General features: G+C 45.9%; 1 protein-coding gene across 3 annotated transcripts in view; it reads right to left on the bottom strand.

The window, feature by feature from the left end:
* The window catches only part of FSTL5 (follistatin like 5), a 2,922,734-nt gene that overhangs the window by 536,506 nt on the left and 2,358,518 nt on the right, over positions 1–27,710 (bottom strand). For all 3 annotated transcript variants that reach the window (XR_011205485.1, XM_069243741.1, XM_069243729.1), the window contains one exon: positions 1,516–1,634. Coding sequence is in view for 2 of the 3 variants with exons in the window: in XM_069243741.1 (XP_069099842.1) it covers positions 1,516–1,634 (119 nt within the window). In the remaining variant the exon portion in view is untranslated. The remainder of the gene's footprint in view (positions 1–1,515; positions 1,635–27,710) is intronic.

Genomic DNA, 27,710 nt, shown 5'->3' on the forward strand with positions numbered 1-27,710 from the left:
CTACGGAATGAAACTCCACGAGTTCCAACCACCCCTAACAAGTAACACTGCTAACAAGGACTTAAATTAACATACAATTACACAAAGCATCATTGTAAAAGTAAGTTTCATTATACTAAATAAAAAATATCAGAAAAACGTTTTGGACATTCAAGAGCAGTTAGACCAGGAATAGTGAGGTTGGAGCACTCAGGATTCAGCAATTAACATGTGATCAGGCACCAAGGACTACGCTGTATAAAGCCTTTAAATCCAATTGGAATTGCATGCCCTATGAAGAAGTTTTTCTTCTTATTTTCCAGACAGGTCAAGAAACGATTCCAGCATCTTTACCAACTCCAGTTCAGTGAGCGAAAGCAAAGAAGATTAGATTGGAGTTGGAAGGCTTCATATTTTGTTTTCTTTTGGATGAATGTAACAGGATGCTCCATCCCTGTTGTGAAGGAGCCCTGAAGGGTTGGGGGCCCCGTTGGTGAAGCTTGTTGATGTGGATTATTTAGAGGGGGCATGACCTACTTGCCTGTGTGCCAAACAAAGGATTTCTCCTGTGAATAATGAACAGACAGACGAGAAAGGGAGAAGAGAGAGGGATTTTTTCCTCATTCACATTCCGAACATTCACAAGTAAGAGACATTAAATTACTGTTTATGGCAGCATCTATGAGAATGAGGGTTGCTTGACTTCATAGCTCATTTTATTTTTGAACCAAACTGCAAGTGATCACTTTATTTGAGACATTTTGCACCTGATTAAAACATGAAGCACAATATCAAATGTGGCGAAGAAACGCTCTTCAAGCAATATAATGTAAATATGCCACAGTGTGATAATACGCTGATAAGAAGGGTGCATTCTGGGAGTTGAAGTATTCAGCCATTAAATCATGTGACATGTATAAATTTAGATTTGAAGCATCTGTGATCATATACAACTGATCTCCTGCGAACAAGGCTGTTTGCCGAAACGCGTCAGGAAGGAATAATTTGCTGCCAAACTATTGTGGAATAAACTTGTGCTAGATTGGAGTAGGAAGGCTTCTTATTTCGTTTTCTTTTGGATATATATGTGTACAACAAAAATGTAAAACAACAACAAGGTAGTGATAAACTGGGTCCCCCAGCTAGAAACTGCGTATCAATCTTGACTAATCTATGATCAAGAACTCTAGAACGTTTATGAAAAAGACAATGTCAAAAGTAACACATTGCACTTACTGTAAAATAGTTGGTTATTTGGGGTTTTTCATACAATTCTATTGATAGCCTTTGTAAAAAAGCACTTTATATAATACTTGTCACATATATGTTTCCTTGGATGATACAAAGAACTTGTCCATTCCGAAATTCCCAGGAATGACTAAAATCATCTGTAATTGTATTCCATACAGTAACAATACCAACATGTTCTGGGCGTAAACAAGCACTTGGACAAAAAAGTACTGGACTAAGGGCTTAAACAATTTCAAGTTAATACAAACAGAGAATATTTTACAAATGGTCTTAAAGAAGTCTCACCTGAGATCCAATTAACTTTTCAGTTGGTTTAATGTGTCTCTGAAATTCACACTCTACCGGCTGTATCACTTTGATTCCATCTTCGCAGAATATATAGAACATGTTGCCAATGCCAAGACCTTAAGAAGGAAATTAGGTATACATAACCAATAAATCAACGCAAAATAATTTAGCAAGCACGGTGCACTAAAACATTTGATATTACATTTCATTTAATGCATTAACAAATTAAATAAGCATCTCTGAAGAAGTTAAACAGAGAAATGCAGATTAAATGAACATTCAGTATCTCTACTAAACTAAATTTGCTCAGAAATGAACGCAGTTTGTAGCGTGAGGTACATGGAATGAGTGGAGTTTACTGTGTATTAACGATGTACGTTTACTTTTTTAGCACTATGCCAAACCTTAAGCACTGAAATAAATGTGATACTTAGGAAATTCCGCTAAATACCATGGTAATTGCCAGCAGTGGTAATTGCATTCATTTTTTAATAGTATTTACGATGTATTAAGAAGCATTGTGTAAAGAATAGGGAATAACTTGCGGCAACAAAATTACTGCTGGTAAATTTCAGGTTAATTAGTGATATTTTAACTGTGATATTTTACAATGATCATCATCCTTGAATGAATGCAGTGGAGAAAAGATATCTGTAAGTATATTACCATATATTTAGAGAATTTCCGCCTCCTTCTCTGTTAGACGTTCAGAAAGTCTCATAGGTTAAACGTACTTAAAATAAATTATACTGTCTAATAAAAGTATCTTATTTGACTGTAAAGAGTTTGTGAATTCTTGCTTTCTAGTTACTGCCTGTCAGTGCAGCTGCAGGTGGGTGCAGGATCACTGACTTTGTGATATCACAATCACTGCTCTTCATGCCACCATGAGACCTCAGCAGGTAGAAGTGATAGTCATTAATGCTGGCTGTACCAGTGTGCTGCCGCAAGGCTTGAAATACGCCGCACTCATAGATCTTGGAAACTCAGGCAGAACAAGTAATTTGCCAAGGTAATTGAGCAATAAACCAACATGGTGCAAGTGTTTTTTTTTCTGACTAAGCATTGTGGTGATGGAGTTTTGACAACAAAAAATATACACCCTCTAAATAACTAGCGTGTTGGGAGTTGGAAGTATGGGATATTTACAGCTGGTGTGTCCTCCTTTATGTAATGATCAATAGGTTTGCTTATTAAAAACGTATGTCTAATATGAAACAACATTTACCAATTAAATCATTTTATTAACGTAGTAAATAGCCGTGCCCTGGAGCTCCAGTCTTCTGAATCCCAGCGTGCTCCAAGATGCATTTTAACGTGTTAAATTAGGCATTCCATATGATGTTCAGGAAGCAGGGTGAACAGACGTTTTGGATTTCCCCAGACAGTCCCCTTACTTTTAAATACATGCCGCGGTTTTTGGGAGAAAGGTCAAGTCCTTCTGCAAAGCAGATCTGAAATTTGCTCCAAAGTCTGCCAAATGTAACTAATATATCTGTTTCTTTCAGGCAGCAGAGGAGGAGGTCAGGTGCTTCTCCAGCACAGCGAAGGCAGAGTGGGGAGGACATGAAGGCTAACAATGGAGGTCCTGCCATAGCTAATGGTATATAAACGTATATATGAACACATTGACAAGGATATATGTACATGCACACATTTACAAGGCTATGTTGAAACCAGGACATGCCAAACATAGAAGGGGCAAAAGGCTTTAGTTCTACTTTTATGACTGGCCTGTCTCGGATTTTGCTTCTCAAAATCTGGTCACCCTAACATAAGGAACATTATCCCAACTGACAGAGGTGAAATGGGAGCTGTAGCTCTAGCAGCGTCTTTTTCTGATATTGTGAAAACTCCAATGGCTGTGTGACCTCAAGGCGTGTATAGATCCAGGTAACAACAAATATAGGAGTAATACTAATCAATGACCTGAAAAAATATTTGGCGATGCCAATGATACGCTGTTATGGGAAAATGATTGTAAACTCAATTATGTGCTTGACCTAAATGTCTCCTAGGTACCCCAAAAAAGCATAAAACAAAGCAAAGAACTGATGTCACACATTTAGTAATGTAGCATTTGCAGTCTCGCACCTTCCCTAATTAGGGGTGCCTTGTAAATGGGACCACTAATTGCCACTTGTCACAGTGTCTCTCTTCCACCCTTGCCCAACATTAATTTCAATCCAGACATTAACTGTGCACAGACACATGTGACATTTATTTATGCTTGAAAATCAAACACCACATTTCAGTCAAACGGAAATCAACCAAAGACTAGCCTTGGCAGTAGCTTTGGGCTACATTAGAAAACAAAGTGCCACTGGATAAAAACATATAGCTATTTAAAACCATTATAAACTTTTCATGTGATATAAGTCAAATCCAGATTAAAGCCCCTCCCCTCGTATTTGACACATGTTAGGTAATTAGACACACAGTTGATGTCCTTCATTTTTCAAATGCAGCAAATTGTTTTCTACATTCACTATTATATTCACAGAACACGTTGGATTGTTTGAGATCATGAGAGGTATGTTGCAGTTATTGTTTGTCAAAAATATTTTGTCATGATTCACAATGCCGAGATCTTTATAGGTTAGGGCATAACAGTTATAAAAAAAACAAGTGCTCCTTAATGATGCCATCGTCTACATGAACGTTGTCATCCTTGTATACACCTTCTAGTTCTTGCATTATATTCTAGTTCATGTTCATTATATACATTTCAATTTAAGAATCTGTCAAAATTATTTCCGCCATACAAGATATTCCTAAAGATTGATTAGACTCTGTGAATATGCTCTATGAAGACTGAGGTGCTCTATGAAGTTGCTACAACTTGCTTCAAAGAATATCACCTATTGTGCATCATGGATGTATCTCATCCATAGAACACCCTTTTCAGCTCACTTCCAGGTGTAATGTGTATGCATGACATTTCCTAATCTGATTAAGGTGATAGCTTTAGTGAGGCCCTATGGCACTTTTTTCTCGATGTCTGAGAAATGCTTGTGTTTACCAGCTGGATGCCTCTGCCATGTGACATGCCCTTGCTCGGGTTCCAGTTGTATTAAAGTACAATGTATCCAAAAAGAATAGTTTGCTTCATCAACAGCATCAAACATGTGTGTTAACACAATCACCTGTGCAATTGAAAAAGTACCTATTTTGGCACTAGACTAACAATTGCCACAGGTCACAAACATCCCCAGTTCTGAGTGGCTCAGCCTTGGTGCAATGATTATTTCTTCTGCTATAATCCAATACCCTGGAGATCAGAACTTAACAGCGGTGATAAATATCTGTTAGAAATGGGGTTTTTGGTTGGCAGTTAGGTTGCCCTCTGTCCAAGCAAGAACCCTCACTCTAGTCAGGGTAAGTCACACACAATCCAAAATCAGCCTGTGCTCACCCTCCGGTAGCTTGGCACGAGCAGTCAGGCTTAACTTAGAAGGCAATGTGTAAAGCATTTGTGCAATAAATCATACAACACCATAGTATAACACCACAAAAATACACCACACAGTGTTTAGAAAAATATAGAATATTTATCTGGGTACTTGTAGGTCAAAACGATCAAAGTTGCAATACGAATTTGTAAAGATATCACTGAAAAGTGATATTAAGTGTCTTTAAGTCTTTTAAAAAGCAATAAAGTGTCTTTCAAGCACAGAGTACCTGGTTTCTGGTGGGAAATCTCCTCAGAGGGCCACAGGAGAAGAGATGCGTGGAAAAAGGGGTGTGTGCGTCGATTTCTCCTCAGCACACACAGACTTGCGTCGTTCTTTTCCACGCGGGGAAGTCGGGCGTCGTTTTCCAGCGCGCAGACAGTCTCTTTTTGTGGATCGCGGGGATTACCAGATGTCCCGGGTCTGTGCGTGGATTCTCCTGCTTATTTTCCGGCTGCGCGTCGTTCTGCGGGGCTGCGCGTCGAAGTTTCGATCTCACGGTAGGCGTCGCGTCGATTTCTCCTTGGAAGTCGGGCGGCGTTGTCCTTGCGAGGCCGTGCGTCGAAATTTTGGTCTCACGGCAGGCGTCGCGTCGATTTCTCCTTGGAAGTCGGGCGGCGTTGTCCTTGCGAGGCCGTGCGTCAAAGTTTCGCACTCACGGTAGGCGTCGCGTCGATTTCTCCTTGGAAGTCGGGCGGCTTTGTCCTTGCGAGGTTGTGCGTCGAAGTCTCGATCATCCCGAGGGCGTCGCGTTGATCAGCGTCGGTGTGCGGCGTTTTTCTCGCCGCGAAACAAGCTGTGCGTCGAAATTTTCGGCGCACGGAGCGTCCACGTGAAAGGCAGAAGTCTTTTTGGTCCTGAGACTTCAAGGAACAGGAGGCAAGCTCTATCCAAGCCCTTGGAGAGCACTTTCACAGCCAGACAAGAGTTCAGCAAGGCAGCAGGGCAACAGCAAGACAGCAGTCCTTTGGAGAAAGCAGACAGGTGAATCCTTTGAGCAGCCAGGCAGTTCTTCTTGGCAGGATGTAGTTTCTGGTTCCTGTTTCTTCTCCAGCAAGTGTCTGATGAGGTAGGGCAGAGGCCCTGTTTTATACTAAGTTGTGCCTTTGAAGTGGGGGTGATTTCAAAGAGTCTCTAAGAAATGCACCAAGTTCCCTTTCAGCTCAATCCTGTCTGCCAGAGTCCCAGTAGGGGGTGTGGCAGTCCTTTGTGTGAGGGCAGGCCCTCCACCCTCCCAGCCCAGGAAGACCCATTCAAAATGCAGATGTATGCAAGTGAGGCTGAGTACCCTGTGTTTGGGGTGTGTCTGAGTGAATGCACAAGGAGCTGTCAACTAAACCTAGCCAGACGTGGATTGACGGGCACAACAAGATTTTAGTGCAAAGAAATGCTCACTTTCTAAAAGTGGCATTTCTAGAATAGTAATATTAAATCCGACTTCACCAGTCAGCAGGATTTTGTATTACCATTCTGGCCATACTAAATATGACCTTCCTGCTCCTTTCAGATCAGCAGCTGCCACTTCAACAGTGTATGAGGGCAGCCCCAATGTTAGCCTATGAAGGGAGCAGGCCTCACAGTAGTGTAAAAACGAATTTAGGAGTTTTACACTACCAGGACATATAACTACACAGGTACATGTCCTGCCTTTTACCTACACAGCACCCTGCTCTAGGGGTTACCTAGGGCACACATTAGGGATGACTTATATGTAGAAAAAAGGGGAGTTCTAGGCTTGGCAAGTACTTTTAAATGCCAAGTCGAAGTGGCAGTGAAACTGCACACACAGGCCTTGCAATGGCAGGCCTGAGACAAGGTTAAGGGGCTACTGAGGTGGGTGGCACAACCAGTGCTGCACGCCCACTAGTAGCATTTAATCTACATGCCCCAGGCACATGTAGTGCACTCTACTAGGGACTTACAGGTAAATTAAATAGTCAATCATGGATAAACCAATCAATAGTACAATTTACACAGAGAGCATATGCACTTTAGCACTGGTTAGCAGTGGTAAAGTGCTCAGAGGTCAAAAGCCAACAACAACAGGTCAGAAAAAAATAGGAGGAAGGAAGAGAAAAAGTTTGGGGATGTCCCTGTCAAAAAGCCAGGTCCAACATGACCCCCCACCAGCCTAAAGCCAGGGGAGAACAATCACTATCCTGATGTACTTCCCTGTTTGAGGCGACAGAACAAGGACCCAGGCCCACAACAGCAGGGGCATGCTCCAGTTCTTCGCCTTCCTGACTCCCATTGGATCCCTCTGTCCATACTCTCAGGGCCCACTAAGCCCATCCATGGGGAACCTTTCTCCTTTCCTGCGGATCCCATCTGTGTAGCACCTAACCTTACTTTGCTCAAAGATGTATCCCAGGAGCAGGATAGTACCACCATGACCAACATAGTGGTGTTGCCCACTCTACCCCTGGGGTGTGACACTTGTCCCCTCCCCAGGGATAACTCTGTCCACCCGGACAGCAAGCCACAGTGATTACTGACAGCTGCCAGGGATGAGAGCCAGGCCCCAGGCCTCTCAAAGCTCTCCAACCACTGTGGCTGTGGAGAGTGGGGGGCGGTAGCCCCAGGTGCTGGGCACCCTTTAACCACTCTCCCTTCCACCAGGTCAGGGATGACAGCCTGAACCTGGTCCTCCCCTCTGGGGCTTTGTACCCTCCCTCCTGGAGCGGTACCCCCAGGGTCCAACATGGTCAGGGTGCTTACAGAAGTCACCCTGTACCATTCCTCCACCAGTGCAGGGCTGTTAACCTGCCACTGGCCCTCCAACCTGGGGCCTGTACCTTCAGGTTGGACTAGGGCCCGGGGTGAGGCTTCCCTCCCCCTGCCCTCCCTTCTGGGGTCCAGCACCCTCCAACTAGGAGTGGCCTCCTCAGAAGACAACATGGTAGGGGCACTGTTATCAGTAGCCCCTCCCTCCAGGTCCGGGGGGACACCCTGAACCTGGTCTTCCAGCCCAGGGTCTGTACCCTCAGACTGGATCACTGCCTGGCAAACCAGGACTTCCTGGGAGGCACACCTACCCCCCACCAGGTCAGAGTTTAACCTCTGCACCTGCCCATTCAACTCAGAGTCACCACCCTGAAGTTGAACAATTGCCTGGCACGCCAGGACTTCCTGGAGGGCACCCTGACCCTCCACCAGGTCAGAGTTTAACCTCTGCACCTGACCATTCAACTCAGAGTCACCACCCTGAAGTTGAACAATTGCCTGGCACACCAGGACTTCCTGGAGGGCACACTGACCCTCCACCAGGTCAGAGTTTAACCTCTGCACCTGACCATTCAACTCAGAGTCACCACCCTGAAGTTGAACAATTGCCTGGCGCACCAGGACTTTCTGGGAGGCACACCTACCTCCCACCAGGTCAGAGTTTAACCTCCGAGCCTGGTTCCCCAACCCAGGGTCACCACCCTGAGGTTGGGCAATTGCCTGGCACGCCAGGACTTTCTGGGGGGCACACCTACCCCCCACCAGGTCAGAGTTTAACCTCTGAACCTGGTCATCCAACCCAGAATCAACACCCTGAGGTTGGACAATTGCCTGGCACAGCAGGGCTTCTTGGGAGGCACACCTACCTCCCACCAGGTCAGAGTTTAACCTCTGAACCTGGGTATCCAACCCAGAGTCACCGCCCTGAGGTTGAACAATTGCCTGGCACGCCAGGACTTTCTGGGGGGCACACCTACCCCCCACCAGGTCAGAGTTTAACCTCTGAACCCGGTTATCCAACCCAGAGTCAGCACTCTGAGGTTGAACAATTGCCTGGCACGCCAGGACTTTCTGGAGGGCACACTGACCCTCCACCAGGTCAGAGTTTAACCTCTGAACTGGGCCATTCAACTCAGAGTCACCACCCTGAAGTTGAACAATCGCCTGGCATGCCAGGACTTCCTGGAGGGCACACTGACCCTCCACCAGGTCAGAGTTTAACCTCTGAACCTGGTTCTCCAACCTAGGGTCACCATCCTGAGGTTGGACAACTGCCTGGTACACCAGGGCTTTCTGGGGGGCACACCTACCCCCCACCAGGTCAGAGGTTAACCTCTGAACCGGGATATCCAACCCAGAGTCACCACCCTGAGGTTGAACCATTGCCTGGCAGGCCAGGACTTTCAGGGAGGCACACCTACCTCCCACCAGGTCAGAGTTTAACCTCTGAGCCTGGTTCTCCAACCCAGGGTCACCACCCTGAGGTTGAACCATTGCCTGGTATACCAGGACTTTCTGGGGGGCACACCTACCCCCCACCAGGTCAGAGTTTGACCTCTGAACCTGGTTAGCCAACCCAGAGTCACCACCCTGAGGTTGGGCAATTGCCTGGCACCCCAGGACTTTCTGGGAGGCACACCTACCTCCCACCAGGTCAGAGTTTAACCTCTGAACCTGGCCATCCAACCCAGAGTTGACACCCTGAGGTTGGACAACTGCCTGGCACGCCAGGACTTTCTGGGGGGCACACCTACCCCCCACCAGGTCAGAGTTTAACCTCTGAACCTGACCATCCAACCCAGAGTCAACACCCTGAGGTTGGACAATTGCCTGGCACAGCAGGACTTCTTGGGAGGCACACCTACCTCCCACCCGGTCAGAGTTTGACCTCTTCACCTGGTAAGCCAACCCAGAGTCACCACCCTGAGGTTGAACCATTGCCTGGCATTCCAGGACTTTCTGGGGGGCACATCTACCCCCCACCAGGTCAAAGTTTAACCTCTGAACCCGGTTATCCAACCCAGAGTCACCACCCTGAGGTTGAATCTTTGCCTGGCATGCCAGGACTTCCTGGGGGGCACTCTCACCCCCCACAAGGGACACGCCGTCCCCAAGGGCCACACAAGAGTCTGGTTGGCGCAGGTCTCCCGACCTCTGCCCATCCGGCAGAGTCTGGGTTTCCCCCAAACCAGAAACGGTTTCACCTGGGTCATTCCTGGGGGGCTCTGCTCTCAGAGCTGACCCCTGACTTTCAAGATCCTCCACTGGGGTCGGCCACCCCCTCTCAACCCTATGTCTGGACTTCTGCACCCCCTCACTAGGAGTGGTACTGCCAGACACCAGAACTGTTGGGATGCTGTCTACAGTCATCCCCCCAAGTTCTTCTGACACTGCGGGGCTTCCCTCAAAAGGTAGCCCTACGGTACAGGTTAGGCTCTGAGACCTACCTGGGACACTACAATCCTCTCCCACCTCACTTGGTCGGGAACCACCTAGACCACTCCCTTCAGGAGCACCCCCAAATGCCTCTTCAGACTCTCTGGTACTCACCCAAAAGTCTGCCTCCACTGTAAGTTCCCTGGGGTCAGAGAACTCACACTCCACCTGGTGTTGGCGTAGCTCTGGAAAATAAGGACCAGACATATGCTCTCCAGCAATTACATCACTCTGCCCTTCACATGTATTAACCACAGTACCCTTCACCCAACCACCCAGTAACTCAACCTTGAAAAAGCACTCTACTTCACCCTCCTGAGACTGGTGAGACAGTATCTGTCTGTCCCTGACACTCAACCCAAACTCTTCTGGGATGTCTCTACACTCTATATCCAGGACGTCCACCAGGGGGGAACCCTTTTCTCTGTCACTCTCTGCTAGAGTCAGTAAAGTGTCCCTCCCCCCAGTAGGAATATGACTCCCTGTGCCAGTTCCCCAATCCTTCTCAGGGACCCTGTGCATAACGGGAACTACCTCATACCCTTGAACCGCCTGGGGTGTGTCAACTCTCTTCTTCAAGTTGGGTACCACATCTCTGGGCTTGTGCCCTTCTTCAGCAGTACTAGATGCAAGATTTTTGCTGCCACCATCTGAACTGGACTCAGCCCTTCCGGCCTCCAGTTTCAGCTCTTTACAGCTCAGCTCTTGAGCTGCAATCTTTTCTTCTTCCAGGGCTAAGAGACTTGCTGCCTCAGCCCTTTCAATAAACTCATCTAGCTCTTCCATCCACCGTGCTTGAGCCATGAGCCATTCTTTTTTCACTGGGTCTCTTTCCTCATCTGAGTCGTCCTCCTCCTCCTCTGAGGGGTACTTAGTCATTTGGTTTCTTGCTGCCTCTCTCTCTGCCCATCTGTCTTCCTCCCAGACTATGTAGGCATGTAGCATCTCTGCTTTAGTAGATCTCTTTGCTACAGGAAGGCCACATTCTCTGCAAAGCTTCCTTAGGTCAGCCTTAGTGAGGTGGTCAGTAGGCAAAAAGAATAAGTAGGTAAGCGATCCCATTCTGATAGGATCTTACCAGCAAAAACCAAAATCCAAAGTCCAAAATATCAATAGTATATCCAGGAGGACATCAGAGACCAAAAGTCAAAAAAGAGATAAAAAATCAAGTTGACCTTCAACTGTGGGTAGGTAGTGAAATACTTAGCTACTGTATGTCACTGCACAAACACAAGTCCTATCCTCACCGCTGATCACCAATGTTAGAAATGGGGTTTTTGGTTGGCAGTTAGGTTGCCCTCTGTCCAAGCAAGAACCCTCACTCTAGTCAGGGTAAGTCACACACAATCCAAAATCAGCCTGTGCTCACCCTCCGGTAGCTTGGCACGAGCAGTCAGGCTTAACTTAGAAGGCAATGTGTAAAGCATTTGTGCAATAAATCATACAACACCATAGTATAACACCACAAAAATACACCACACAGTGTTTAGAAAAATATAGAATATTTATCTGGGTACTTGTAGGTCAAAACGATCAAAGTTGCAATACGAATTTGTAAAGATATCACTGAAAAGTGATATTAAGTGTCTTTAAGTCTTTTAAAAAGCAATAAAGTGTCTTTCAAGCACAGAGTACCTGGTTTCTGGTGGGAAATCTCCTCAGAGGGCCACAGGAGAAGAGATGCGTGGAAAAAGGGGTGTGTGCGTCGATTTCTCCTCAGCACACACAGACTTGCGTCGTTCTTTTCCACGCGGGGAAGTCGGGCGTCGTTTTCCGGCGCGCAGACAGTCTCTTTTTGTGGATCGCGGGGATTACCAGATGTCCCGGGTCTGTGCGTGGATTCTCCTGCTTATTTTCCGGCTGCGCGTCGTTCTGCGGGGCTGCGCGTCGAAGTTTCGATCTCACGGTAGGCGTCGCGTCGATTTCTCCTTGGAAGTCGGGCGGCGTTGTCCTTGCGAGGCCGTGCGTCGAAATTTTGGTCTCACGGCAGGCGTCGCGTCGATTTCTCCTTGGAAGTCGGGCGGCGTTGTCCTTGCGAGGCCGTGCGTCAAAGTTTCGCACTCACGGTAGGCGTCGCGTCGATTTCTCCTTGGAAGTCGGGCGGCTTTGTCCTTGCGAGGTTGTGCGTCGAAGTCTCGATCGTCCCGAGGGCGTCGCGTTGATCAGCGTCGGTGTGCGGCGTTTTTCTCGCCGCGAAACAAGCTGTGCGTCGAAATTTTCGGCGCACGGAGCGTCCACGTGAAAGGCAGAAGTCTTTTTGGTCCTGAGACTTCAAGGAACAGGAGGCAAGCTCTATCCAAGCCCTTGGAGAGCACTTTCACAGCCAGACAAGAGTTCAGCAAGGCAGCAGGGCAACAGCAAGACAGCAGTCCTTTGGAGAAAGCAGACAGGTGAGTCCTTTGAGCAGCCAGGCAGTTCTTCTTGGCAGGATGTAGTTTCTGGTTCCTGTTTCTTCTCCAGCAAGTGTCTGATGAGGTAGGGCAGAGGCCCTGTTTTATACTAAGTTGTGCCTTTGAAGTGGGGGTGATTTCAAAGAGTCTCTAAGAAATGCACCAAGTTCCCTTTCAGCTCAATCCTGTCTGCCAGAGTCCCAGTAGGGGGTGTGGCAGTCCTTTGTGTGAGGGCAGGCCCTCCACCCTCCCAGCCCAGGAAGACCCATTCAAAATGCAGATGTATGCAAGTGAGGCTGAGTACCCTGTGTTTGGGGTGTGTCTGAGTGAATGCACAAGGAGCTGTCAACTAAACCTAGCCAGACGTGGATTGACGGGCACAACAAGATTTTAGTGCAAAGAAATGCTCACTTTCTAAAAGTGGCATTTCTAGAATAGTAATATTAAATCCGACTTCACCAGTCAGCAGGATTTTGTATTACCATTCTGGCCATACTAAATATGACCTTCCTGCTCCTTTCAGATCAGCAGCTGCCACTTCAACAGTGTATGAGGGCAGCCCCAATGTTAGCCTATGAAGGGAGCAGGCCTCACAGTAGTGTAAAAACGAATTTAGGAGTTTTACACTACCAGGACATATAACTACACAGGTACATGTCCTGCCTTTTACCTACACAGCACCCTGCTCTAGGGGTTACCTAGGGCACACATTAGGGATGACTTATATGTAGAAAAAAGGGGAGTTCTAGGCTTGGCAAGTACTTTTAAATGCCAAGTCGAAGTGGCAGTGAAACTGCACACACAGGCCTTGCAATGGCAGGCCTGAGACAAGGTTAAGGGGCTACTGAGGTGGGTGGCACAACCAGTGCTGCAGGCCCACTAGTAGCATTTAATCTACATGCCCCAGGCACATGTAGTGCACTCTACTAGGGACTTACAGGTAAATTAAATAGTCAATCATGGATAAACCAATCAATAGTACAATTTACACAGAGAGCATATGCACTTTAGCACTGGTTAGCAGTGGTAAAGTGCTCAGAGGTCAAAAGCCAACAACAACAGGTCAGAAAAAAATAGGAGGAAGGAAGAGAAAAAGTTTGGGGATGTCCCTGTCAAAAAGCCAGGTCCAACAATATCACTCTGCACAATTGTGCACAGCAAACAGATTCTGATGTTTAGTGCACCGATATCCACATGTCCAAATTGTTTTTAGGCCTTTTCCCCCTGAAGATTTGGGGGTTTAACCTCTCGTAATCTACCTAAGGAAAATTGTGGGAGTGCAATGTTAGCAACAGAAATTGGAATTTCGGCATGTATGTGCAATGTGGTGAAGAAAGCAAACAGACGTTGGTAGGGTTGCAGAAAGGAGGGTCTTTATTGTATTACTTTTAGATTCTTAGTTTATTATCTCTGTGTTATTTCCCCGCTAGTCTTCTGATTTTCTTCCATTGTCCTTTTTGGGTAAATCTTTTACATTTCTTCTTTTGCAAGGATTCATTGCCTTTACTACCAGATGCCTTTTGACAAGATCACAGAAAAACCCTTTAGGTATGTATTCTGTCTCTATCCGTGACCTTCTCTTTTCTCTTCCTTCTTTTCTGGTAGTCTTCTGTTTCTCATACCAATCGATTCTTATCATTCATATGAAAGGGTTTTGCTTTTTTTCCCCTCATGTGGCCCCCTATCCTATATATCCTTCCCCTCAATTATTTGTGCTCACTTGCTTAGTCAGCAATCAAACAAACTCTACTCCAACTAGTGAGAAAATGGGTTATTTGTTGACTAGGGTGTGAATCCTGGACAAGCAACAGCCACAATCCCTTGTGGTATGATTCACACAAATGGCCCCATTGCGAGTCTGGTGGTCCAAAGACTGCCAGACTCGTGGTGGAGGTCAAACTGCCACAGCCTTGGTGGTCTGACCCTGAAGTAAGACCACAAAAAGACCGCCGTCTCTGCCAGAATCTTTAATCCCGATGGGATGACAGTGGTTGTGGTTGTGAAGTCAGCTCTGCTGTGCTGATTACAACCATGTTCTCTGCCAGCTGTTTCATTCCTGTTCAACCGCCATGAGAAGACTGGCCGAGAACAAGTGCAGAGGCCCCCCTCCCCAGCACCGTCATGGATTGAGCATGGTCAGTATTTACCTTTGGACCTTTGGGAAAAAGTATCTGAGAAGGCACAAGGCTGCAGGAGGGGCAAAGGAGTGAGCAACATTGTCAGAAACCATTGGGTGGAAGCCTTGGTGAAGTTTTCTATGTTCAGACATAGGCGGTCATTATGAACATGGCGGGAAAGACCACCGACCGATGTGTCGACGGTGAACGGAATCCCGCCGTTGGTGGTGAATGGAAACCCACCATATAATGAACGAAAAACCCAACCCCGCCAAAAATGCCCAGACCACCACTGCCCGTCATGACTCTGTCGGCGGGAATCCCGGCCCACCCCACCCCGCCACCTCCAAGCACACCCACATCCCTCCCTCCAAATAATGATGCATAAATCGCCTTGGCGGACAGTAGAGGCCGGACGTCCATTGAAGCCTGTGACTGCCACGGGTGGCATGTGAACTCAACAGCAAGAAGTGCACACATTGGATAGGTGTATCACCCACAAACCTGACACACATCCAGAACCCCATAAAACACCCCAGACACCCCCCACAATCCCTTGCAACGAAAGCAGGACAAGAAGACGGAGAGCACCAGAGTCAGACAGCGAACGCCAGAATACAGGAGACGCACACCCACCCACAGAATAGCATCCTGACCTCTTTCCCAGTCCCGACACCATCCACTACACTCACCATGTCCCCCCCAAAAATCCACGCTTCACCGAAAGGGAGTTAAGGGCCATGGTGGACGAGATCCTGAAGGTGGAACCACAAATCTTCGGGCCTGTGGTTCTAAAAATTCTGGACCCATGTAATTTACTTTGCCACAGCAGTACGATTTTAGTATCAAAAGACCGATAATGACTAGTACACTAAGCATGAGCATTTTCGCTCAATTCCAGCAGCGTTTTCACCTCGAAATGGCCATTTTCGTCCTGCACTCGTGGCTCCCATTTTATACACAGCAGCCATTTTTAAAAGTTGCCCTCACATAGGCTTATAATACAGTCAGATTTGATTCCAAGGACACGTACACCTTGATTGACTTTTCTCTGACCTGGGCAAGCTGGAACCATTGCCTCAGGCCAAACCTGTTTGGTCAGTCCCTCTCCCAGTGGCCGAATCAGATAGCATCAAGGCACACCAGGCCATAAAACCCTTATTATCGCTCACACACCCTGCCTAACTTGCTCACACCTGCACCTGCTCTTTTCTTCTTCTTACTTTACGAGGGGGAGGTGCCCGTTTTTATTGGGGGTCCACACTTATCTGATGTGAAATTCTAGGCCTTGCCGGGTAATTTATTATGGGCTGGATGACATGAAATACGAGGTTTCATCATGTTACTGGTTTTTCCTTTGTAGTGAAAACATGTGAATGACCAACCAAAATGTCAAGAATGTTTGCCTGAAGCTTAAAAAACTGTATATAAGGAAACCTGATTTTGCATTGACACACAGTCTCCTGAGAACATACAAATCGTGCTGTTGTACTTCTAGGACACTTGTCAATTGGTTGCAGCCAATAAATTCGATCTTTGACTTCACCTAGAAGACTCTGAGTTTCTGTAGTCTGAATCAGGAAAGTACCCAAGGTCTTTGGGTGTACCCTGGCACCGCTGGGTTACCGGATCAGTACTGGTTCTGAAAAACCCAGTACCTCAGTTGGCGCCCAAACGTGGGGCGATACCAGCGGTACCGGTCCAAGCCTGAGGTCTGTGGGGAGCTTCGTGTGAAAATTCTGGAGGAAGGCTGCCACTTCATCGACCCCTGCATGTCGACGTGGTCCGAAAGTCTTTGTTGCGAGGTTCCCCGCTTCCCGACGGCTATGAAGGACTGCTGCCCTGGCTATCGCCCTGATTTGGACCCTTGATTTTTGGTAGAGCGAAACGATAAGACGAGTCTTCTGGTGACGTCATTGATATTTTCAGTTAAGTATAAGTGGAGCGTCTCCCAGTCCTTAGTTGGACACTTGGTTTGGTCCTTAGTTGGACACTTGGTTTGGTCCTTAGTTGGACACTTGGTTTGGTCCTTAGTTGGACATTTGGTTTGGTATCCCTTTGGGATCACTTTGATTTGGAACTTGCAAGTACCAAAGCCGAAGGACTCGTGTATTCACGAGACTATCGTAAACGATAATCCTTTGAAGTTTGAAGCTAGACTAGTGAGCGAAGATGCCTGGTCTTAGCAGACTTGGAAATTTGTTTTGTCTTGGTTGTAAAAGGGACTCCCGGTTGGAGGACTCATGTCCGGTTCCTCCGATTGGAACTCCAACCTATGAACTATATGTGAAGCACGGAGTGGGCCCCATCACGTTTAATAAAGTATGGGTCCGCTATTCTTGGAAATAATTGAGAAAAGTTTTCTTTTTTTTCTTGTAAATATGACTTACAACTAGGATCTGCAAACGGTTCTGTAAGTAAATTGCGACGGCGCTATTTATGAAAAATGGCTAAAGCGCGCTGTATTATGTGTACTAAGTGTTTTCTGTTTATATCTGAAATGAGCTCAATGTGTGTTTGTGGGTCTTCTTGATGTTTACAGTTTGTTAAGTAAAATGTTGGTTAGTTAATATTAAGTAGAAACTTAGAAATAATCCAGAAATGAACCATGTGATGTGCTAACATAGCTATATGTTGCTCTTTAATTTATAGAATGAGCAATTGTGCACATATACAAAACTGCCGTTAAATGCTTAATAAATTAGAAAACACATTCAATAGATATAAATAGGGCCCCCCCCCAAAAAAAAAAACGAAATTATCTATTTTCAATTCAGCCAGCACTTTCCCAGTTAAACATGGGTGGAATTTTGCATAACCTTCCTTTTAAATGAAAGTGGCGCAAAAATGTGACGCATTTCAAGTTAGGCTTATGCGCTTAGGCTTGTGAGTTAATGTATCCCAAATAATAGGCAAGGGATGCAGCTTGCTTTTATATGTGGAATTATCACAAAAAAAAGAATAATTGGGTTTTTATTTTTTTTTAAAGAAAATTATTAATTATGGAAAAATTATTTGAAAAAAATAAGTGCCTTTCAAAATCGTTTTTTAATATTTATAAAGCTTAATACCTATACTATGACCTCCTAACATTAAAATTTAATTCAAGTTATGTTGCACCACTAAAATGACATTTGTATGTGCAATTTTCCCTTGGCGCAGGAGCAAACAAGCTCATTTCTATAAAGTATAAGTTAATATTTTCAAAGGCTGACTCATGGATTGTGTAATAGACATTCTGGTAATGCATATTATGCAAGAAAATTGTAGGATATTGATTTTTTAATGCCTAAAATATCAAAGTCGATTTTGGGCAAAAGCACTGTTTAAACTGCATTTTCTTTCATTCAGAGTACTTTTTAAAGTGTCTCAGGCTTCAGTAAATGCATACATTTAGGTTTGATATATATTTGCAGGTTGTGCCTTCTTATGATTCAATGAGTCAATGTGCCAGTACAAAGGCTTGTTTTAATATCAAGGTTGAAGGTTCTAACTTCAGCTGGGCCTATTGAGACGTTCATTCATTCGAGGTTGATGAAATATGTACCATTGCATGGGATTGCAACAAGCATTTATTCTAACAACTGGTATGTGTGTTATTAAGGTTTGTGAATTATTCACAGTAAATGTAGTTTAATAATCTGGAAATAGAGATAGTTTTTTTTAGCGCCTAAAAAGGAAAACATTTTTTTTTTAAATAGAGTGAATTATTGCAGGTTAGAAGGAAAATAGAAAGGCCTACTGTCTTTGACAGATTCAGAGTGGCAGAAGCTAGGAGAGCTACAGAATAAAAAAAAGGGGTTTCTTCGAAAGTCCCAACATCATGTTAAATGCTCTGCAGAACTGATACATTTGTGTCTCCGCTCTAAAAAATAAAATGATGCCTGCTAGTTGCTTTTATTTGACAGAAAACGAAGTGTTGCATTAAGTCTTAGACAGAAAATAAGATGCAGCCCTTTTCTCAAATTTTGAAGGCTACATGCCTTAATGAGAACGATTTGCTAATTAAGACTTATTTTTCACAGTGGAAATTGTAGGTGCCAAATTAATATGGAGTGTCAGTGTAACAATTTTTACTTCTAGAAAGGTAAAACTAAGGTGGCTTGATGTTGCGAAGTAACTGACAAGAGGGTAACAGTTAAGTAATGGAAATTTATTTTCATGTATTTGGTCCTATCATGAATTGTTCTTGCTGGTCCTGTATGTTAGAAGAGAAACAGTAAAGTTATATTTGACAGCAGATTTCCATTGCCTGGTGATCTACTGTCAAAAGGAGGGTAAGGATTTTAAACCTGACAAATTAAACAGGCCCAAATATTGGGTTTTGGGCTGCAGGTTTACAGTGCATAAAGTACATGACATGGTGTTGTGTGTCACCGCTTATTCACACATGCTATTGTTTTGTCTATGCTTTTTGTGCTTGATACACAGCAAGTATATCTGATGGCTTGACGTTTTGTGCGTTTTTATTATTTTTTATTTGTTTTTTGCATGTTTGTTGCTGCTTTTGATACTATTACAAGCTCCCCTGTGTTGTGAGGAGATGGTCATGACGATGCCCATCGCTACGCAACAGTTGGTTGAACTTGTTCTGGTTACTAAATTCCACAGATAATGATATTTCATGCTGTGAACATAAAAGACAACACTTCACCAGTGAATGTCTATTTGGCTATAATGGTATTGAAGGAAAATAAAAAGAGATATACAGGATCAAAGTGTGTCACCTGCAGTTAGTCACGTTACTGCCCCTTCCCTTAAAGGAACAGGCAGCCCTACATTTATGTATCCTTGATTGGACCTAAGGATGAAATTATAGATCTGTGACTCAAGGTGGCCTAATTTCTATATTACATTAGTTAATGATGTTGTGTTTCCTAAGTAGCATATGGCTTTCGTTCCTTAAAAGAAAACCAGGTTTTCATTTTTTCCTGAAGAAGGAACTGAAACATTAGCTAGGAGTACCGTATATGTTGTAGTCGCCAACGGTAGAGTTAAAATTTGTGTAACTTTGGCCTTTGTGTATCACCCGTACTCTCGGTGTTGTGTCACATGCCTGACTATCACCCAAATAATTTTTTTTTGTTCTTCCTATAGATTTTTTCTTTTGTTACTTCCCCTGACCAATGTCGCATCATGCTTAGTTATTGAGATTTTAGCTATGTCCTAGTCCCATTTCTCTTTTTCGAATTCCTTTCACCAGTCAGCCCTTTTATTATTATTGATGTATTGTTCAGGTTCACATTTCCAGACTGCAGTGATATACCAGGGACCCCCATGTTATGTATAATTCCCTTTGGTATGACCAGACTGGTTTTCAAGAATTTGCCTTAGGCCTGCTTCAATGTTTTCCAGCCTGACTGTCAGGGTAGCGATAGACTGGTTAACTGACTCAATATTAAACGAAGACAAGTTTTCCATCTCAATAGGAGATATCTTATGTTTACCTTTTTGAACATGACGAATTTTCAATGTCTATTTTAATTTGGTTTTCGGTTCCCTTCTGTTCCTGCTACTTTAATTTTTGGTGGGATCAGATGTGTCCTAATCATGCAAATATCAGGACCCTCTAGTTCTTGTCTTTTTGTTTGCACATTTGACTATTAGCCTGTGTATTGCATAGTGCACCTGATGCACAGTTTTTAAAGGAAGGTTTCTACATGTCCCTGGTAATCGGTATCATGTGATTTCTCTATTGAGATGTTCTAAGGTAAGGAGGAACACCTAGACTTAATCATTGAGGCAAATATGTGTTTACCCCATTAGACAATGCCACTGTGGTAGGAAATCCATTCAGATAGAATTCTCATGTAGCTATAGATGGCAGAGAATAATGGAGAGAACTGAATTAAAGATGCTACAGACCCTGTTTTGCCCTTCTGCCTTTATCTTTGTATTTTATGCCCATGGTGTATGGCTACTCCTTTGAAGATTGCAGACCACCTGCTTGCAGTCCCCTTGTTAAAAACCATGAACTGTTTTTTTTTACTAAATTGAAGGAAACTAACAACTGTGGCACATTTCCTACGTCACTAGATTCTGCGGGTATCAAGTCATAATAACCTGCAGGACATTGACTTAAGCCTAATTCCCATCAGTGACAGCTACAGATGAAAGATGGACGTCTTGGCCCTACAGTCTCAGCACCCAGGAAGTAGCAAAGCTGGACAGCGATCGCCAGCGCATGGTATCGTACTTGCTCCATCAGACGGCGTTGGACATCACAAAACCAAAGTTTCAGTGTAAAAGAGCTAAAGAGAAGGATTCCTGTTGTTGATGGCAGATTTGTTTTGAGGTTTCATTTCTCTACCTGTCATGTGCTGGTAACCTCTGACAGTGTGCAATCCCTTGAGCCCCTTGGCCTGAGTTTTGGCCACACACCCCCTTTTCTTTGCTCCAACGGAAGAAGGGCAGTGCACCGGAGATTTCAAGTTTGGATAAAGGCACTATATTGTGGTGCCCATGAAAGAGCAGCTTGAGCGTCCTCTGACACTAAATAATGAGTGTTGGAGTCTGAAAGTGCTGCTGAGCTTGAGCTATTTCCCAATTAATGGTGCTTGCCTCTGCACGAGATGATTTGTGCCCTTGATCAATGAAGAGCACATTGTTTGTAGTGTCTGCCACAGAGTAGAGACACTGGTGCATTGCTTTAAGACATTGAGACTTTCGAGTGAGCTGTGGGTGTTTGCCAGGAGGGCACTCCAACTAAGCAGTATTTTCTCACGAAGAGGCCTGAATTGAGAGGCCCATGCGAAAGAAAACAACAAAAGAAAATTTGATGGACAATAGAAGCCTGCCAGAGAGGCTTTTTGAACGGACTCTGGGCATAGTTGGTTTCACAAGAGGTTTCCGTGTGATTGTATAGACTAGGTGTTAGGAGACTGATTGTTTTGCTGGCATTGTTTTAAAGTACTATTCTGTTTAGTAAAAGCAGAATAAAGTCCATTTTCTGTGGAAAGAGTACCCCCTTTTCACCTTAGAGCATTGATGAGAGTCACCACTGTTCCACCTGAACATACAAAAATTACTGAAATGCAGAGGAGCCCTAAAAATGTTACTAGATAATTTTAGGATTTGCTTTTTGGTTAGGGTTGTGAAAAATTATTATTTCATAGTGGTCACTACTTTCTCCCGTTGTCTATATGTTCTTAATAACGTGTTTTCTAGTGTCTTTTAAACATGACGTTGTCATTTATGGGTAGGATTGTTTTTCTCTACTCAATTGAATTCTGAACCCACTTCCCAACCTATGTCTTTTCCTACTATTGTTTCTTTGCACTCTTTTCACCCTTTTCCTGAACATGAGCAGGTTAGAAGATCAGAATTCGTAAGCAATTCTTTTGTACAGCTTCTGCATCAACACTAGTTAGTAGTGAACATCACTAATTGTTGGGTGTGTGATCTTATGCCACCTACTGCAGATAGAGGTATTCCTTATTTTGTCCTGCCATAAGTGGCCTTTTTTGTGCTACTTCATGTTCGAGGAGACCTGTCCAGAGAGAGTTACCAAGTACTAGAATTTTGCTCCAGCAACATCTCCATGACCTTATAAATATAGACCTGGACTCATATTAGCATGAGAATAGGTTTATTGCCTATGTAAGGGCAAAAGGAGGGTTTGTGGTTCTAAAAATTCTGGACCCATGTAATTTACTTTGCCACAGCAGTACGATTTTAGTATCAAAAGACCGATAATGACTAGTACACTAAGCATGAGCATTTTCGCTCAATTCCAGCAGCGTTTTCACCTCGAAATCGCCATTTTCGTCCTGCACTCGTGGTTCCCATTTTATACACAGCAGCCATTTTTAAAAGTTGCCCTCACATAGGCTTATAATACAGTCAGATTTGATTCCAAGGACACGTACACCTTGATTGACTTTTCTCTGACCTGGGCAAGCTGGAACCATTGCCTCAGGCCAAACCTGTTTGGTCAGTCCCTCTCCCAGTGGCCGAATCAGATAGCATCAAGGCACACCAGGCCATAAAACCCTTATTATCGCTCACACACCCTGCCTAACTTGCTCACACCTGCACCTGCTCTTTTCTTCTTCTTACTTTACGAGGGGGAGGTGCCCGTTTTTATTGGGGGTCCACACTTATCTGATGTGAAATTCTAGGCCTTGCCGGGTAATTTATTATGGGCTGGATGACATGAAATACGAGGTTTCATCATGTTACTGGTTTTTCCTTTGTAGTGAAAACATGTGAATGACCAACCAAAATGTCAAGAATGTTTGCCTGAAGCTTAAAAAACTGTATATAAGGAAACCTGATTTTGCATTGACACACAGTCTCCTGAGAACATACAAATCGTGCTGTTGTACTTCTAGGACACTTGTCAATTGGTTGCAGCCAATAAATTCGATCTTTGACTTCGCCTAGAAGACTCTGAGTTTCTGTAGTCTGAATCAGGAAAGTACCCGAGGTCTTTGGGTGTACCCTGGCACCGCTGGGTTACCGGATCAGTACCGGTTCTGAAAAACCCAGTACCTCAGGCCGAGGTGCAGCACACACCCATCGCCGGAAATTGGAGCTGTGGCAGACCATTGTGAACAGGGTGAATGCAGTGGGACACCATTCATGCACCATGGACAACATCCGGAAGAGATGGAACGACCTGCGGGGGAAGGTCCGTGGCATGGCATTCAGGTACCACATCGCAGTGCAGAAGACTGGTGGAAGACCGCCACCAACACCACCTGACTACACCGATTGGGAGGAAAAGGTACTGGCCATCCTGCACCCAGAGGGACTCACTGGACTCACTGAAGGAATGGACTCGGGTAAGTCATCTACAATTACCCCATATACACCACAGCTGCAATGCAGGCTCCTCACACAGTCCTGGACTCTCACCATGGAGAAACCCCACCCAGGAAACCACTGTCAACCCTACCACCCAGTCAAGACCAGCATCCCAGGGAAGGCGTACCCACACCACTGTACCCAGGGCACAGATTGAGGAACACAGCAACAAAGGCCACAGTCTCCCACTCCCAACATGCAGGAAGGCGAGGGCCCCAGTACAAGTGGCACTGCCAGGCCTGTGCAGGGGACACAGGCACAGGGGGCTGGGGCAACTTCAAGGGTCTCAGTGGGTCAGGGGGGAGGCCACAGGATGGATGCAGCAGCCCAGGACGTTATTTCAGAGGTATTGGGGGCCTACCAACATACCCAAGACAGGTTGGCACAGATTGTGTCCACCCTGGAGCAAAGTCAGAGAATGCAGCAGGAACAACACCAACAGGCCATGGAGCAGTGGAAAGAACACAATGCCACAATGGCCACCATAACAGGAGCACTGCTGCAGTTGGTCAAAAACCAGTCTGACACCCACACTGGACAAGAGGCCCCCACAACAGCAATGGACAACCAGCATCAGATGACCCCAGCAGCAGAAACATCCCAGGAGCTACCCTACCAGGAAACCCAAGGGCCTACCATGTCACCCCAAGAAGCTCCACGGCATGCGCCCAAACGTACTCTTAGGCCAAGATATGGCACTGGAAACCCAGCTAAGAACAAGGCCCCCTCCAACAATTGACTCTGCTACAAATGCAAAGCAACCATCCCACCCATTCCCCAACAACACTTAGCTGAAGGCAATTTGAAGTACTGTTCAACAAAATGGACCCATCAATACTATGCAACAAGGCTGCCACCAAGTTGGTTTTGAGGACCCCCCACCCTTATGACTCCCATCACTGTAAATAGCACAATTCACTTACTTCTACCAATAAAACACATTTCACACCTGTAACACTGTCGCCTGTCTTACATTGTGAACAAAGTGGAGTATGGATGCAACTGGCAGAGAAAAACTTTATGGTCAATTTTTTGCATGATGGTAGTCCTGTGTGCCCAAATGGTGGCAAGGAGGGAATGCATATATTTTCAGTTAGTACCATGCAGAAGTGGCCCATGTATCGCCTATCATGACCACCCCCCTATATGACAGAGCACACTGACAGTATTAGTCACTAACCCCAATGACAGGCTTAAGTCCCACACAGTTATTGGAAGTAGAGTTGTATCAGTTGGTTCCTGGAATTGACATCTTCCCCTTCCTCATCCTCACCATCACTCTCCTCACCTCTCTGAGGTAGCTAATCAGAACCTATAGCACCACCCTCCTCCTCCTCCAAGAGGGGGATAGAATGTCTCACTGCCACATTGTGCAGCATGCAGCAGGCCACCACTATTCTACACACCTTATCAGGCCCATTGCCCAGGGAACCCCCAGAGATATGTTGACACTGCAATCTAGCCTTCAGGAGACCTATAGTTCACTCTATTACCCTCCTAGTACGTTCATGGGCCTCATTGTAATTCCTCTCTGTATTCGTCCTAGGATTCCTCACTGGAGTCAGGAGCCAGCGCAAGTTTGGATATCCAGAATCACCTAATAAGTGGTGCAATACAGACTCATCATTGTAATGCCCCTTAGTCAGACAGGCTGGTTTTATGCAATGTGTCAGTTAGTGACAGGCAAACCTACCTGTGATCACCCTCTGTCCTCTTGTAGTTGTTCCATCTTCTGTGGCACACTACTGTTCCTCAACACAAATTAATCATGGACTGAACCTGGAAACATTGCATTCACATGGGAAATGTACTGGTCTGCAGTACATACCAATTGTATGTTCATGGAGTGAACATTCGTCCTGTTTCTGTACACCTGTTCACTCACTCTTGGGGGGATGATAGCAATGTGTGTGCCATCGATGGCACCTATGACATGTGGAATGTTGGCAAAGGCATAGAAGTCAGACTTGATGGCAGGGAGGTCAGTACTTTGTGGAAACCTCACATAGGATTGCAGATGTTGTACAAATGCATTCAGAAATGTTAGTTGCACGTGTGAGTCTGTAAGTGATTATGATCTGATGTTCCACCATGGTCCCCTTATCAACAAGTAGTCTGTACACCGATGGTGCCCTTCCTCGCCACAAGGGTCGGTACCTACGAGGGGTTACAAAAGGGAGTGATGAAAACACATACATTGGCACACTTGTCATCTATGTGCACGGCATTGTTCATTTCGGTGTCTCTACAATAACTGCCACCTAACAGATATACATGTACATCACAAGGAGGGAACAGAGTATTTCATGTTGGCTACAATACTTTAGGGACAGAGGCCTAGGTGCTTCATGTGGCTAGTAGGGCCTGCATTGTGAGTATTGATTAATTGTAGATGCATAGGTAAAGGCAAAATGTCTGACCACTGTTGTTCTGCCCATTCGTTGTGGAAGTGACCTCATACCGCTAGCGGTTGACGTCACAGCCTAAGGCGGTGTTTACTGCTGTTCGCACCCTCATTGGTTAACATGGATGCCAATGGGGAATCCTGGCATATCATGATCGCCGTCAGTGGTGACGGTGCACACCGCCACGGAACATACGCACGTTTGATCACTTGACTCCCTGATATCGTGCGGACAGGTACTCCACTCTCTGTACTGCTGTGAACTGCCTCTGGCTATGGATGTGCCACGTGTTGCAGGGGAAAAGGCCCCGGCCTTCATCAAGGAAGAACTGCAGAAGCTAGTGGACGGGGTCCTGCCCCTGTATGCGAAACTGTATGGACGGCCAGAGGTACAGGTGACTCTGGGTATCGAGGGCACTGTGTGTGTATAATGGATAGTGTTGATTGGACATATGTGTGCACCTCTGAGCCTGCATGGGCCATGGTGCATGGCATGCTGCGTGCAACTGTCCTGTATGTCTGAGAGTACTGTCCGCCCCATAGTGGACAATTAGCCAGCTGTTCCTATCGTGCAAGTGCCTGACCTCTGTGTTCCATTTCTGTGTTGCCCATTTAGGTCAGCGCCCACCAGAAGAGGCCATATTGGCATGCCATCGCCAAGGAGGTGCGGAGCCTGGGGGTCTACAACCGGCAGAGCACCCACTGTCAAAAGAGGTGGGAGGACCTGCGGCACTGGGCGCGAAAGATCAGTGAAGCCCAGCTGGGGAAGTGCTCCCAGTGTGGAAGGGGTGCACGTCGGGCACTGACCCCCCTCATGCGACGGATCCTGGTGGTGGTGTACCCAGACCTGGATGGGCGCTTCAAGGTTGCACAGCAGTCACAAGGGCGTGAGTACTCATTGACCATACTTCAGTCTGGAAGGATGTCTGGGTGTGAAATAGGGATCATGCTGCTTAGAGGCAGGGAAATCGACTGGTGTCCATCTACTGTATGTTCCCCAAAGGGAGTAGGGGTGTCCCTGTCAGGTTTCAACTACTTCTGCTCCTAAGGTATTTTGAGAGGATGGGGTTAGAGCAGTATTCTGGCCAGTAGTCAAGGGCATGGCCATGGGCATAGTGAACGGTGCTGCCTGTTGGGTGTGTTTTTTGGGTTGGTGTATGTCTGACCATTATATGCCTGCTTTCAGCTATTTATAAGTGTCTCTCCTGTTTTGTCTCCCCATCCCTGTTCTCTTGTGTTGGTTTGGAACAGCATCAACATCAGGCAAGGGAGCTGAGGCATCGGCTGGTGGGGAGGCAGCAGCCCACGGATCCTCCAAGGCAGAGACAACCGATGCCCAGGGGAACAGTGGGTGGGAGGGTGAGGGGACTTCCACGGGGGAGGCTACTACCACAGGAGGTAGTGACTCTGAGACCTCCTCCGATGGGGGACCCCGGCAGTGGCGGACACTAGTGCACACACCACTACTGTTATATCTTCCACCTCCCCCCCTTTCATCTCCGCCCTCCCTTCTGCCCCCCACCAAGTTGCCTGTGCCCCCCCACCCAGGAAGGTGGGCGTCTCCTTCACCCCAGGCACCTCCTCCCCTGTCCCAGTCAGCCCTGCTGCCCTCACAGAGGAGGCTTTTGACCTCCTGAGAACCATCTCTATAGGGCAAGCAACCATTGTCAATGCCATCCAGGGGCTAGCATCAGAGGTGCAGCAGACAAATGCCTATCTGGATGGCATTCATGGTGCAGTGCCTGCCCTACAGAGATTTTGTCAGGCTCTGGCCTCCTCTTGGACGGCAGCCAGTTTCCCTGGCCATTCCGTCCCCCCTCCAACCTCCACTACCCCTTCCAGCACCCCACTCCCTTCACCC

The sequence above is a fragment of the Pleurodeles waltl genome, chromosome 1_2 (assembly GCF_031143425.1).
Source record: "Pleurodeles waltl isolate 20211129_DDA chromosome 1_2, aPleWal1.hap1.20221129, whole genome shotgun sequence".
NCBI classification, from domain to species: domain Eukaryota; kingdom Metazoa; phylum Chordata; class Amphibia; order Caudata; family Salamandridae; genus Pleurodeles; species Pleurodeles waltl.